Source organism: Archocentrus centrarchus, chromosome 17 (assembly GCF_007364275.1).
Source record: "Archocentrus centrarchus isolate MPI-CPG fArcCen1 chromosome 17, fArcCen1, whole genome shotgun sequence".
Taxonomy (NCBI): Eukaryota; Metazoa; Chordata; class Actinopteri; order Cichliformes; family Cichlidae; genus Archocentrus; species Archocentrus centrarchus.
The window spans coordinates 11,955,952-11,971,481 of record NC_044362.1 but is presented as its reverse complement, the minus strand read 5'-3'; the positions used below and the strand labels follow the sequence as shown (position 1 = coordinate 11,971,481).

At 40.7% G+C, this 15,530-nt stretch overlaps 2 protein-coding genes across 4 annotated transcripts in view; one reads left to right on the top strand and one right to left on the bottom strand.

Moving 5' to 3' along the window:
- Window positions 1-546: 546 nt before the first annotated feature.
- gadd45aa (growth arrest and DNA-damage-inducible, alpha, a) lies at window positions 547-2,756 on the top strand. Of its 2 annotated transcripts, none has more exons than XM_030751767.1 (4): window positions 547-585; window positions 1,781-1,882; window positions 2,002-2,227; window positions 2,497-2,756. In XM_030751767.1, exons 2-4 carry the CDS (start codon window positions 1,782-1,784, stop codon window positions 2,608-2,610), a joined length of 441 nt encoding a protein of 146 aa, XP_030607627.1. In that variant the 5' UTR covers window positions 547-585; window position 1,781; the 3' UTR covers window positions 2,611-2,756. The 2 variants fall into 2 exon arrangements, with proteins under 2 accessions (XP_030607627.1, XP_030607626.1); XM_030751766.1 differs by lacking the exon at window positions 547-585 and adding an exon at window positions 1,008-1,180.
- A 4,522-nt stretch (window positions 2,757-7,278) lies between these two features.
- gng12a (guanine nucleotide binding protein (G protein), gamma 12a) overlaps window positions 7,279-15,530 on the bottom strand; it is a 32,636-nt gene continuing 24,384 nt past the window's right edge. For both annotated transcript variants that reach the window (XM_030752765.1, XM_030752766.1), the window contains 2 exons: window positions 9,950-10,058; window positions 7,279-9,308 (listed from right to left, as the gene is read on the bottom strand). In XM_030752765.1, the coding sequence (XP_030608625.1) occupies window positions 9,183-9,308; window positions 9,950-10,058 (235 nt within the window). In that variant the 3' untranslated portion in view covers window positions 7,279-9,182. The remainder of the gene's footprint in view (window positions 9,309-9,949; window positions 10,059-15,530) is intronic.

Genomic DNA, 15,530 nt, shown 5'->3' with positions numbered 1-15,530 from the left:
CTGAATTCAATGATTTGGATGGGTGAGTGAATACTTTTGGCAATACTGTACATTAACTAATTAGAGATTACAGTGCATATTGTGTTATGTTGTGTTTATCTTTTAAATTGTTGTAATTTCTCAACATTTGGGATAAATATAGGCCAACATATCTTATTTATTCTATTTTATTTTACTTCTTATTCATGCATCTGGTTCTGCCGTCTGTTGCTATTCATTCCTTCCTGTTGAGTATGACTTCATTAAAAATCAGTCTCCTCCTGCCCCAAATGCTACAAAAACAAAAAAGGTGCAAACTCTGAGTTTAGAATTATAAAGTATAAATCTGAATGAAAACAGGACAGAGCGTACAGTACTGCTTGGTGCTTGTAATCACTCAGGTGATGCATGTGGGTCACAGGAGTCTGGCTCAGTTTGGCTCCACTCGCCGGTCTTTCTCGCGCCAGTCACTTTTTAGAGGTCGCGCGCGGTTTCGGTGGGTTTCGCACGCTCCGCTGCGGACCAATCAAAGGGCAGCTTTCCTAAGCAGCGTCCCGTTGCCGTGCAGTTGTCCCGAAGAGTGCTCCGTCCTGTGCGGCAGCGAGGGTGAGTTCTGCAGCTCATTATTCACTCAATTTTTCATGAAGCACTCACTTTGAGTGATGAGGTTTCACAAGTAGCGTGCTGTCTGGTGTCAGGCTGTGCTAACGTTGCTTTAAGTCATTGTCTCATCATGTAAACATACCTGTTTTGTGCGAGGTTTGGGTTCAGTATTTGGTCACCACCGGCAATATTAAGGCTAAAGCTTTTATGCATAAGTAGCTTTAACATAGCTGCAGCAGGGTTAGTGAGTTGGTAGCAGTTTTGTGTAAATGCTGGAGGTCAGCAGACAGCTGTAGCTGCGGTAGTAACCCGACAGGAGACAGACCCGCCCGCTTACCGGCTGTCTGTCCAATCCCACAGCAGGAGAATTAGCATACGACCAATGATGAGAGCCGAGCTTTGTCTAGGACTGTTATAACGTGAAGTTGCCAGGTTTATCTCTCAGTTGCAGCATAGTGGAGTAAAGATAATAAGTGCGTGAAGTCGAGAAGACACCAGGATATCTCATCAGCACTGTACTGTTTGCGCTAAGGTGGATTTTGGATTTTATGTACAACATGACATTTGAGGAGCTAAGTGGAGATTACTCTCAGGAAAGGTAAATCACTTGAATTATTATAATTTTCAGCTCTTCGGCACCGTGTCGTTGTTTCTTTGCAGCTAATTGCATGCATTCATTTGATAAGTTCACGATAAATCCATGTGTATTTTTTGCCATAGCTGCTGTCTTTTTGGCGTACTTCAGAGCGGGCTGTGGACGCTAAAGTCCGGTTAACTGCTCCGGTCGCGAGCCGCGGTCTCCACTTTTCAACTAGTTAACGCAGCTGCTGCTTTTAGGTGACCGAAAAGCAGACAGTTTCACACGGGAGACCTCATTATAGCTGGTCGCATGTGGTCAAAGTGATTTAAACCGCAAAACTGACAACAGTTTGCTTTTTTTTTTTTTTTTTTTTTTTTTTTTTTTTTTTTGCTTTTTTCTTCAAGCGTGGTTAAATACACTTGTGCACATCTGTCAGTTGTGCCCGAAGCCGGTGGATGCCGGGTGGCTAGCTAGTTAGTCCGGTTAGCTAACACTACCGAGGTGGAGCACGTTGGGAAGTTGTGTGTGTGTGTGTGTGTGTGAGTGTGAGGGAGAGAGAGAGAGAGAGACGGCTGTTGCAACAGTGTTAACGTCAAACTATGTGATTGTGTGTTGCAGAATGGACGCAGTGGCCAAAGCTTTAGAGGAAGTCCTCACCTCTGCGTTGCCACAGGGCTGCATTACAGTCGGTGTCTACGAGGCTGCCAAGTCACTTAATGTGTAAGTGCATAAGCTGTCCTGAAGTATGCAACAAGTTGGCCCTATGTGGAAGCAACCCTTGCAACGTGCACTTAAATCGGCTACAGACTAACAGCGTCTGCTCTTCTCTCTTCCCGCAGAGACCCTGATAATGTCGTTCTGTGCGTCCTGGCTGCAGATGACGAGGACGTTAAAGACGTGGCCCTGCAAATCCACTTCACTCTCATTCAGGCTTTTTGCTGCGAGAATGACATCAACATCCTGAAAGTCAACAGCACCAGGCGCCTGGCACAAATACTGGGTGGAGGAGGAGGTGGAAAACAGAGTGGGGGTGAACCTTTGGACCTCCACTGTGTCCTTGTCAATGTAAGTGTTGCCTCCTGTAATCGATGTGTTTTTATAGCTCTAAATATGAGAGGATTAGGAGGCACATGACTGAAACTCTTACTCACAGGGGAACTTGTCAGTACTTGTTCTTGTGAATTTAGTAAACACAAGTATGACTTCTCCCTCATGACTTCTGAGAAATGTTAGAGGAAAATGCCTTGTATCTGCCAGCACATACAGGGAATTTCTGTAACTAGAAGTGAATAGATGAATATGCATCTAAATACTTTTTAAATATATATTTTCAGAGCCCACATTCTACATCATGGAAGGATCCAGCTCTGAGCAAACTGAGCCGATTCTGCAGAGAGAGCCGCTGCATGGACCAGTGGGTACCCATCATCAACCTGCCCGAGCGATGAACTTTAACCAGCAACAAAAAACGTGTTCAGAGATGAATTTTATCTGCACACAAATTGTGGCGTAAACCCTGATGGACACATTACCATCCATAGATCAAATTCCAAAGCACTGCTGAATGAGGGAAAGAAAATTCCTGGAAAACAAAGAAAAAAAACAAAACTTTGCTATCTGTATGAGATGATCTATTTAAAAGAGGAAAAGGGGGGAGAAAAAAAAAAAAAGCAGAGGGCTGGATTTCCACTTTGGACTGGACAGTTTGGAGTTGCGTCTGTCAGCCTTTGCAGCCGAGATGAGATGGCGAGGCTCTTGTAACGTCGCGAGGTGGAAATGGCGTGTTGTATTTTTCAGTGTGAAGCTGGACACAGTACAGACAGACTCTGTCATGTGTTTGTTTGGTAAAGCCTCTGTGACGAGTCGGAGAAGTGGGGAGAAACCAGAACGCGGAGCCGTTGAGTGGACCAAGGCCTCGGCCTCTCTCTGCAGAAACAAAGCACTCGTTGAAACACTGGACCTATTGCAGTTTCACTTGTTTGATTAAAATTGTTGATGTTGCTGTTGTCATAATTTATAAAGAAAAAGGGAAGGGCTACACATCCAGTGAAGACATTTTGTGTATCTAGTGTTTCTAATACCAGCTGGTTTCTTGCCACAAGTGAAATAGTTCCTTTTGTTACAATTTAAATTATTTCTAATTATATTTAAGTGTATTTATGTTTCTCTTTTTATATATATATATATATTAACTATTTGTAATATTTGAATACAAGACACGCATCTGTATTGGTGTAAATAAAATGTATTGGTTTTTTGGAATGAGAACTAAACGTGTTTTTCTTTCCTCTTCATTTCTGGAAATTTTAGCAAAGCAGAGCTCAAATGTGGCCTTTAGCAGTTTAAAAAAAAAGTCACATGTGGATCACAGGGGTCATGTTGGCCTCAGTGCCATCTCTGAGCTGAAGAGAACAATAATCCTCGCAGCTCTCTCTGCACTAGCTTCTGCCTCGGTCAGCAGGACCTTGTTCATTCATCCAAACAGGTTCCTGTTTCACAAATGCTCTGATTTGTTGGGTAGTTTGCATTTTCATTGGGTGACTTTCTAGGAAAAAAGCCTCTGAAACCTGAACACACGCACAATTAAAATAAATATGGAGAACTATCGCACTTCCCTTGAGGCTTTTATCAGAATAAACTGGCTTCTGCCCTCAGGTCCAATAATCTGCAGCGATCCCTGCTACTTGAATGCTTTCTACACGAGGCTTTGGCACGCAATCTCGTGCAAGTCGGTCTGGAGTGCTCCCGCCACCCCCTCACCCTCCACCCTTTCCTTTTCCATCTATGTCACATGCAGGTGATCTCTCAGGAGTTGAGTTTCTGTGATGTCACCGGGCTGTAAGGCGGGCAGTCCCCCGCGAAAGTGCACAGTCATGATCATGAGATGAGAGAAGGGGCAGAAGGCTGTGCCTGTGTTGCACAATCCAGTTCAGCTTTTGATCTGAGAATTATTAATTGTTGTTCAATTTGGGTGGCTTGTAAAACTCTCTAGTCAGAGTGAATTTCTTAGTTTTTTTTCCCACTTTGGGGGATTTGTGCTCATCTTTACTCTCACAGTTTGAGCTGGGCAGGCAAACCCTGAGCAGAATGGATGGATATAGCAAAGGACTGGCCTTCAAAACAGCACCCCAGGGCCTCAATTATTAACGCTTCAGTGGGACTCTGTTTTTACTACATCACCCAGAAGGCTCCATTGCACTCAGAAATGCAAAGTGCATTTAAAGCCTCTTAAGTGGTACCTAAATCTAAATGTTCCCCTGCCCTAGAAAAGCTCCCACAGGCCCCATGGTTTCAGCTGGCACTGTGTGAAAGGTCAACTGACTTGTGACTGCAGGGTGTGACACTGACTGAGGTAATGTGGCATTGCTGTGATAAAATGTCAGAGGGCTGATGTAAGCCCTGTAAAATCATTTTTGAATACCTTGGAAGTTTGTGCTAAAAAAAAGGCTGATGCTATTGTCATCAGCACCTGATGGTTGTGTGCTAATGTTGGGAAAGGTTCAAGTAAGACAGTACCTGTGTTTATACACAGAGCAAAGTTCAGGTAGCTGCAAAGTCATGCAGCTACCTGATACATGATGCAAGCTAATAGCCTGAGGCAGCAATGTGATGAATTCAGATTTGAACATGCAGTGTGCTGCCACGATTAGGAAACTCTGAATGAAAATCAGCCATAAAATATACTCTTATCATTTTATTAGGTACATCTGGTCAAAAACCAGCGCAGCTCAGACCTGTCTTAGAGATGCGTTCATTCTACTTCATGACCATGTAAAGCTGTTTGACCAATATTATCAAGAGTAGCAAAATTAATGGACACACCTGTCCCAATGATACAATTCAGCTGCACCACAAAATGAACACAAGCCATGACAGACTTATCAACACTGTTTAAACATCGACACCTTTATTGCAGGGATGTTGTATAATACTTGATTAGTTCCAGCTCCACCCAATAAACTGCTGTTCTGTTCTAATGATTTTACTTTCCATCTTCTCGAGCTGAAACTTCAGAGTAAAGGCGTGCGTGGACAACTACACCCAAAGGTGTTAAGGAGTTGGTCCACTAACTGTGTGGGATCATGGAGTTACTAATCTGGTTGCTTGGCAACAGCCGGAGCAACAAGTGAATCAGAAAAATGCCACCGCATATTTGGAAACAATATATATTCATAAGGTACATTCACCAGTTACACTTGCGGTAGACTTAAGTGTAAAAGCATGCTAATTCTATGTTAGTGTGTCATGATGCATAGCTGCAGTAAGCTCAGTTATGGGGAGTGGTGGAAACTTACTTGACAATACCAGTTACATCAGGATGACCAGGTTGATGTGATTTTTCAAAATAAAAGCACAGATATTTATAGAAAGGCTCTGAAGTCTATTTTTTCAAATTTAAAAATGTTTGCTGGCTGTTACTGACATGTTTTTGACACAATTCATTTATTATATAACTCAGCTATCTCAGCTTTTTTTTTTTTAGCCAGCCTTTTATACCCATGACATCTGAGCTGCAAGCAACAAAATACTGCAGTAGCAACAACTCCACCATAATTTTTCCAGAAATTGCATAGTCTAGATGACCAAAGCTTATAATTGCATCATGAGTTTTAGCATCATCATTTTTATTGTCACATGGGGCCCTCGTGAAAGTTCCTGCAGAGTTTTGCACAGTTTAGGCGTCAATATGCTGAGTCATTGTGAGTGAGAACACCTACAGCGATATCAAAGTAACTGCAGCTACTACATAAATGAAGTCAATCAAAAGTTTCTGAAATGTGACTTAAATTTTACATACAGGCAACGCTCACGTGAAAGTACTGCATCATTTGCAACACCGGTTGTGGGTGAATTATGTATTACATATTGTCATTCAAACATGAAAACTACAGGTTAGTTGGTAATGCCGGTATAAAAATATGCAGCTGGGACTACCAGAGGAACAGCGGTGCAACTGCAGTCCACACCCTCCATCATCTCTCCTCACCCTGCCCTTCCTCTCCCACACATCAGCACATTCCTACACACTGACACTGTAACTGCCAGGGCAGATTTTCATAGTGGGGCACATGGTCAGCGAGCCGGCCTGCCAGCCACTGGCCAGTCGCGTTGCTGCACAATGACAAACTGGGATTACTGCAGTGGCCTTCTGGGGCATTCATGCCTGCAGAGATGTTCCTGGGAGTCTGTAAAACAAACATCTTTAATGGGTACTTTTACACGACTCCCTTTTTCTTTTTTTTGGGGGGGGGGGGGGGGGGGGGGGGTAATCTTTGTTAGCTTCAAATGGGCCTGTTTTATTTGTCATATATGTAATGTTACAATGGTGGGTGCTTATTTTAAATAAGTTTAAGTTTTAAATAATGGGCTCAGATTTCAGAGTGCACCAGTGGTCGTCTCAAGCACACAGAAATCCCAAAAACCACACTGTAAATCTGCAAGGCTACTCTAGTAGAGTCCAATAATACAAAAATGGAGCTGGGAATGAGAGTAGCTCACCTTTAAAGTTTCCATTACAATTTTCTTTCTCTATTTTTAGCAGTGTACACAATACTAAGGCACCTGATGTTCCCTGCAGTGACATTCGATCTCTGAGGGAAGCATATCGTGAGAAAACAACAAGAGGAAAGTTTTGCCTATGTAGATTATGGACAATAAATAATAGGTGACACTGTTTTTTTTTTCTCATCACTACATGGCTGTATGTGTGAGAACTGTCACATCCACACCAGTATTTCTGCAGTTGTTACAATAGCTGACAACGTGTCGTTCCTGTATGATCTTCCTATTGTGTGGTGCAGAAAACTTAACAAGCTTTGTACCCACCAGCTGGTGTGAAACAAGGTCAGAGAGACCCAAGAGGCCACCAACAGAGAATGAAAACAGACTCTCAGGGTAAGCAGGCCGTGTCCCAAAAATAGTTTCTCTCCAAGAGTGGTGGAAATCAGAGTTTTGTACTTTCTATGTTTAGCTCTGTGCACAATCCTGGTGAGAGGCCCGAGGACTCTCCTCTCCCAAGTAAGAAATAAATTCATGACTAATGAGAGGAAGTAGCTCCAGATAACACTACGGGCACAAGAGGCCAACATCAGGTTTCATGGATAGTAGCAAGATTATGCAGCACAGCACATTTTATTGAGATATTGGTACAGTATTGGACTGTAGGAATGCTTCACTTTATTAATTTCAGTTAAGTCTTCATACAAATGTTGGAATATTAATAAAGACAGTTATCAAAATGCAGATTTTGACAATTAAATTAATCTATAAATGGTACAATAAGGCTGTTACAGAGTCACTGTGAATGGACAAAAATTAGGACATGGCAGTGGTCATCTGAATTTTTCCTTAGGAGGCAAACAGGACTCATTTATTGCAAGTAAGAAGAACTGACAGCTGGACAAAAAAATCATAAAAAATACCATTGGATAGTAACACTAGATCTTGCTGATTCGAAGACCCGACAGTACCCTTTGGAGAAGGCAACAATACCAAAACTGCTGAAAAGCGGAGCACCTGGTAAGTGAAACACGATTTTAACAAGTTTTGCTCGTGACATGTAGACAAAACCGATGGCACAATATTGTTACAAATCACTTTCATCCCACAGATAAGAATTGATAGAAACATCTTTATAGAAAGTACTCCCAGTTAGAATGTTCTTTATCATACAAGGCAAACATAAGTAAGGCTTTAGAGTGAAGATTTGAATTAACACTATCTATTCGTTCTTTTTTGTAAAATTCACCATAGCAGATATTTTCTCCCAGCAAATCACAACATGCAGGACATGTCAGACAAAACCAGCATCCCCACCAGCACAAAAGTTAAAAACTCAAGCAGTTATGAGAGAGTGGTTTAAAAGACAAAAGAAAAGAAGAAAAAAAAAAAAAATCACCGGACACCCACATGGTGCCAAAACACTTAAAGATAATGACGTGCACGTCCACTTGACTAAGACACTTGTGATGAGCGAGTGGGCGTGGCTCACACTGCGTAACAATTGCTGGCACGTTTTGTCGTCAGCATCCTAAAAATAACGTACCACAGAAGGTTTTCACAAAGGATGGCTAAAATGGTTGAATTCAGACACCATTTAAAATTTCTACAATTTTCTGTCATTGGTTTTTTTGGTCCCAAGGTTTTCATTACACAGTGTTGCCCATAAAGCATTTTCATTTTTCACATAAATCTGAAGCTGAGCAAAGATCGTCTTTGACTAAAGGTTTTTATACGGAATGAATATCAACATATGGTTCATTAAAATCAGCTAAAGACAACACTATACAAGGTAATTATACTGCAGTGAGATTTTACATTACTATATTATAGTTATAGTACCAGAGTGCAAAGAGTGAATTGAACAGGATGCAGATTGTCCAGAAGCAGTTGGAGCTGCTGCAGCTGGGATGGGTTGAAAATATTATGTGTTAATAGATACAAATGTAACACCAAGTGTTACTGCTCCAATCCAAAATACATCATGGTTACATCTGAGCAGAATTCACCCTGAATTTAGTGATCTAAACTGTTCAATACTGGCGGCAATGCTTTCTGAAGCGATCACTGTTCTCCTTGAATGACACACTTGAAAAGACAGGAAGGAAACTTTGGCTGCATGAACCCATTTAAGGCAAACCTGGGACACTAATAACAGTCACTGCCCACTGGAGATGACACTGTGCACATATGAGGAAAGACCAAATCCATCACTGAGGATTGCCAGTCCTGTTGGGACATTCTGACAATGACATCTGCTTTAACATTACGCACTTGCAGGCAAAGTTTTGTTAGTGGTTAGAGCTCAAACTGAAGAGTGGGTCAATAGTTTCAGTGAATAATACGGGCTAATGGAACAGCCACACAACATTTCTGAACATGTGGGAATGATACGATTTCAGTCCACTCCTCCAACTTCTCCCAACACAAAAGAATACAGCAACATTAATAAGCCAAAAAAAAAAAAAAAAAAAAAAAAAAAAAAAAAAAACCACAACACAATAAGGCTACGTGACATCCACTACAATATAGTGCAGGGTTTTTTGTCCTTGAAGGGGTTGTCTGAAGCAGGGATGCCCATAAGTAGAGGGTCGTTTCTAGCATGTTCGTTGCAGTAGTTCATAAGGTCTGCAGAGGCCTTGGATACCTGCAGAAACAATGAAGAAAAAAAAAAAACACATATGGACATATGGACAGATTAATTGATGTGTTTTTTGCAATGCTTAAACACACACACACACACACACACACACACACACACACACACACACACACACACACACACACCTGTATGTATCACTCAACGATTATATGTTCAAAAAGCAAGTGTTTCGGACCTGCTTTGGAACATGTCTGTTTCTGTGAGATTTGACTGAGTAAGAACTCCAAAAAAGGAATACAAAATGAAACAAATTGTGACTGTCACAGGTCACAAAGTGCCCCAGATCTATGAGCCATCATCCAATGCTGCTGCTTGTGTAGGAAAAGAAAAAAAAAAAAAAACTGAACAGAAGCTGTCATGTGACTCACTGCCTAATCACATGTCCACACCAAACAAAACACAAGGATTTTCCCCACACTCATTCCATGATTCTGCAAAACAAAGTTTTTTTTTTAAATGTGTATTTTATTTGTAAGAACACTTCAATATATCCCGTAACATTGCACATTAGCAATTTACAACAATTTGATCCATTAGTAATTAAAACTGGAGCATATGCTGCTGCTAGAAGAGATGCATAACACACAACAGGAGAAGTGGATTGAAGTAAAATGGTTGCACTGCACCTTTATCCTCTCAATGCTCGCCTCTATTCTCAGCTGCTGCACCGTCCGTCGGGCATGGGCGATGTTATTGGAAGAGTGAAGCTTTGAAGACATCCTGGGCGGTGCAACACTGCAAGAAAGAATGACAGAGGAATGCCTGAATAATATGTAGCTGAAAGAGCAGCATAAACACACTGATGGAAGAGGCTATGAAAATCAAGTTTTGTTTTCAGTTCCTGTAGCTCTACAAAAATAATGATGACAATAATGAATGATGGTGTCAAGTACTTGACAAGTCACGGAGAAGCTCTGAGCCAAAAACATTCTGTGCGTGTCAAATGTTCAACAGAAGCCACTAAATGATTTGACCTTATTTAATGCCTGTGAATGTGTTGTGTACCATAGAGCTGTTGCTATGTACCAACAGCTCTATGGTACACACAGGACCCGCATCTACACTTCCACTGAAATATGCAAATTATTTTTTTGTTGTTCCAGTGCAAACTTGCAGCGAAAAAAGATCCAGTTATTTATGAGTTGCGCAAACTCTGCTGAACTAAGACAATGAATGAAGATCTGAAGCTGCAAGATGTGTGTGTTTGCACCAGCAGCTACGGGGGGGGGGGTCACAGAGTTTTCTGATAATCATTAACACACTGAGGGGGAACAAGTCCAGACATAATGCACAGTCCTGCTCCAAAGTTGCTCCTCTGCTCTCTTGCGTCCTTTTATTGCCATGCGTCTGTGTTTCCCATAAAAACACACTTATTTCCTGTAACTTCTTTGCATAACACACAAATGCCTTGTTGCGCCACACCTTGCTTTGACCAAAACCTTTCCCAGTACGGAACAGGAAGCTTTACAGTACAGCTTCTCAGAAGTTTATGTTGAAAGTTCGTGCAAACTATGAGATTAATTAACCAAAAAAGGGATTAAAAAGGTTCTCTGTCTGTGTGCATGAAATATGTAATCAACTTGCATGCTGTTACAAAAGGCAATGCTTTTGCTTTTAGGCCTAAAATGATTAGACTTGCTGATTCTCCTTTAAAAAGTTGTCTTAAAGCTTATTTTTGTTTTTGATATCCTGGTTTTAGCTAAATGCCTGCAGGGCTTTAGTTTCTGCTTTGTTTCTGCAGAGACGCCTTGGTTTTAAAGCACAATCTTTTCTGATCTGGAAACATACAAAGAGAAACAGAAACAAACCTGTTATTGTTATTATTACTATTACTACTGTGTATGTTTCGGTGCATAAATATTCCAATTACTGCATCTGCTTTAAAGGGGCACAGGATTGTGTAATGAGGCCTGAGTCACAATAACTGTAAATGACACAGGAAGGTGCTGCAAATGAGACTACTGAGATTGACACACACGAACCTGCAACAGCCACAGACACTCCTGAAGCCAGTTTTAGTCCAATGCAAACATATTGGAGAATGTTTATTTTGTTAGACCCTGTCTGCAGGATGTAGTCCCTCCAGACAGTGTCTGATGCTGTAGCCAAATTGCAATGCTTTTCATTTCAGAAACAAAGAGCGAGGGAGCAATGAAGACAAAAAACGGAAACGTGAAGGGATGGAAGATCTCCATTTTCAGACTTCTCCTGGGGAGTGCCTGATTAGAGTTTTACTGCCATCCAATGACAAGTAAATACTTCAAAAGACAGACTTTGAGTGATGACTCAAAGAGCTGAAATGTTATTGATACCTTGTGAGACATGAAAGGGTCTTGCATCACAGTCTGAGGGGAACAATCACTCTAAAGAAACATTCTCAACTTCATTATGAACTCAAGGCACCAAAGGTGAAGAGAGCCAGAAAATGCTTTTATCCAAACATGCTGAGTGAAAGTCTTTTTCTTTTTCTTTTCAATGGCTGGAAGAATTCTGTACATGGGACATGTTCAGGCTTAGATTATTAGTTTTTTTTTTTTTTTTATTATACTGAAAGAAGCAAAGGTTTTTCTTCAGGCATTTTGATGCCCACTTTCTGACCATAAACGTCTCCACAAGTATTAGGTTCCTGACTAAAAAGACCGCACTTTGTGCTTCACCTGCTTCAAACAGTTTTTTCCGGCTGGTATTTTCCTGCTTCCAGATAAAACACCCTGGGATCCTGGCACTACCATGCAAAACATATTGTATAGTAAATAAATTGCACAATATGCAAACACAGTACAAAAACTGCTGATCAAGTACAACAATGAATACAACGATAGCATGAGAAATGCAAACAGGCTTCACACGACAGGCCTGCAGTAAAAAAAAAAAAAAAAAAAGGCTTGGACAGCTCCTTTCTCTCAGAAACGTCCTGCAGAGAGGCTAATCATCCATGACTTGAATTAAACACTGCTATTTCAGGTTCAACAGCAATTACACGCTCTGCAAAAACAAATAAAAGGGCTTTTAATCACAGATCAGAAGTGCAAGTAAAACCATAGCAGATTAAAAATTGCACTAGGTTTTATTTTGCTGGCAGTGTGATTCAAACAAATTAATTTAAAGGACTAAAATATTGCTATTTAAAAACAACCCTTTAAGTTCTTTGTGATTTAAGCAACGGTGTAAGTGTTTTTTTCTAAGACAGACCCCTCATAATCACTGCTTTTACTTTATTTTTAAAACTAATGGCATGTTGCTTATTCACGTAAATACAGACAGATTTCTAATAAAATTTCACCAAGTTTTTTTCTTTTGCTGTATAAAATATGCCAAAAGGTTGTCAATAACTCTTAGAAGTATTAATGAAAGCTTTAGGACTGAGGCACTTTTTACACCTTTGGCTCTCTATATCTGCCACCTGGCATGTGGAGGGAAATGAAGAGACCTCCACTCATGTTATTTAAGATTAACTTAAGACAGAATTAAAAATTTATTACTTTTTGGCGCCAAAAGTATAATTTTAATTAGCATGTGTGGTAGAAGGAAGAGGCAGGACTCCCAGTGGGATTCAGAAGGCAAAATACCCAAAATGAGTCACTTCAGTGAAACAGTGCAGGCTCTGTGATGTGACGCCAGCTACCAGCAGCAGCAGCCTGGCTGAAACTCTATGGGAGAGCACGAGTGTGTGGCATTAAGCACCACCATGTACAAATAGTTGCCAGGCAAAAAAAAAAATTTAAAAAAGAAAAAAAAAAAAAGAAATTACCTCCAAGGATCAGAAAAAGACCACCCCCTTTACAGCACAATACACACACACAAGCAACCAGGACCACCTACTGCACAGAGCAGCATGGCCCCACCACTCTGCTGTATCTTACACACACACAAACCCACCCGCACACATGCCATTCATTAGCACAGTGTTCAAAGTGCCAGGAACAGGGAACCATTATGAGTCAATGCTATTAACAGCAACACTCAAGAGATGAAAAACTGTGTGTGTGTGTCTCACACTGTTACTACACTGCAGCTTAAACCCAAAGAAAACTCTTAAAATCGGCTGCTGACGAATACAAGTAACGTACATTAAAGGCTAAAAGAAGAGTCAGTCCTGTTGACTGAACAGTCTGTGTGGTCTCTTCAGTGAGTATCTGAGGCTTTTTAGATTGGAGCAGCTTTTGTAATAAAGTAACACTGCTTTGGGGCTTAAGTACTGCTGGCTGTACTTCACATTTTAACTGACATGAGGTGACAAGAAGCAAGGATCAGGCTTTTATGCATCGAAAGCCCCACATTTAGCTGACCTACAAATGACAGATTAGCAATTGTGGATTGTGTTCTTCTGCAGATAAACCAACAACCGGTATTGTGTTAAATAACTTGGAGAGCTCTTGGATTGGACATGACTCTGTGGGCCTTTTCAGAATGGGTGATATTAGATTTTCATGAAAGCACACTCAGTTTTTTTTTACGCTACTTCTGCTCTTCATTTCTGCAGCAACAGTGATACATTGAATTTATATTCAGTAACTGTGTCTCAGTATAGTTGCTTTATTACTGGCAGATTCAACCTTCACAATAACCATCTACAGTATATTTTTTTATTCTCAGCTTCACTGTTTACTGTTCACCTAATGTTTAATACTCTCATTTTAACATGTCAAAGCTGTTTTGTTTGTTTTTTTTAACTGCTGATGCTAACAGAATATTTCATTCTGCCACAGGGAAAGAGCTTTTTTTTGGTCATTGTTCTCTTTTTAACAATTTTTGGGTATTTTTTCTGCAAGTACAGAACATGAACTGTCAGATGAAGAGCTGCCACCTAATCTCAAGTAAGGAAACAAACTGTACTGTCTCTGTGCTGTATGGAAGCTATTTGTTCAGGAAATCAGATCAAGCCTGCAATTATTTCATCATTTAAGCAAAAAAAAAAAAAAAAATGGACAAAGTGCTCTTCTATCATGTTGCTGAGTTACACATACATGATTCTGCACAAGAGCCTCTCTTTTTTATCTGCTAAAATATAAACCACATCTGACACATTTGATGGGCGATCATTTTAAAAATACTCCAAAATCTACTGCTTGGAATCTGATTTTTAATACTTTTCAAGTAAAGAGTGAATTGTGGAAATGTAAAGAGGTTGAAAACAAGGCCTCCAGCCACAAGCAAGCTGTTCCCCTTGACACACACACACACACACACACACACACACACACACACACACACACACACACACACACACACACACACACACACTTCTGTTATCTTTCCTCAACTACAACCCTCCCCCTGCCAGTAGGAGTTTCCCAGTCTGCAGGCAAAGCTAAAAGTAGCTCTCTCATACTTTCTGCTGCCACTCAGCACTTTTCCAGCTGAATGAAAACCATGTCCTGCTGCACCTAAAACACGTACCTCAGATCTACTCTGCTGTCCCTCCTGCTTTACTATAAACACTGCCTTGTTCTCATAAGGTTATGGTACTTATCAGACTTACTAATACTCAGTCATCAGTTCTGACGCTGACTAAAGTGTGATTGTGTTTATAGACCAGAAGGGAGACTCTGGCTGCAGAGTCTGTGAAAGAGAAGGGGTGAGGCAGCACGCAGACGTTGCGAGCTTATACTTGTTTTATACTGTGAGAACCACCAGCGTGACATCACTACTTTTCCACCTTAAAAATGAAAGAAGTACCTATTAGGCTCTGGTTTGTCTGTCAGCTGCTGTTATGCAGTTACAAGAGCAAAGATTTTGTCTACCAAAGCGCCAATAGAGACAATACAGACTTGGGACCTTTAACACAATTATCCCCAAATCAACTACACAACAAACTTCTTCTGGAGAAATACTCATTAATATTACAGTGTAACTGTAAAATCTTGCAGGCCCTGAGAACACACAATTTTGCCATTCTTGATAAAACTTGTTATCATAAGCAACAGCTGGTACACGAGCACCAGGGTACCTTCCATCCTTATTTGTACGGTTTGCTGAAACAACTCATTAAGTAAATAGGTAGCTTAACAGAAAATTCATGACAGCCACAACTATTAATAATTAATAATTTAGCATTGCAGGTTTAGGGTTAGGTAACTTTTTGGCCATATGCTAATTTAGCACATTTTCTTTGCATTTCATTGCAACTTTTAACGGTTGTTCCTGCAGTTTGGTCCTTCATTTCCCCGCAAGCCATGACAAATTTAGACAAAACTCAGTTTATGA

Bases quoted from the DNA above. Each gene is read 5' to 3' on its own strand.
- gadd45aa (XM_030751766.1), top strand. From the start codon at position 1,131: ATGTACAACATGACATTTGAGGAGCTAAGTGGAGATTACTCTCAGGAA. The intron at 1,181-1,780 runs GTAAATCACTTG...TGTGTGTTGCAG, and splicing joins GGAGATTACTCTCAGGAAAG to AATGGACGCAGTGGCCAAAG. The intron at 1,883-2,001 runs GTAAGTGCATAA...CTCTTCCCGCAG, and splicing joins GCTGCCAAGTCACTTAATGT to AGACCCTGATAATGTCGTTC.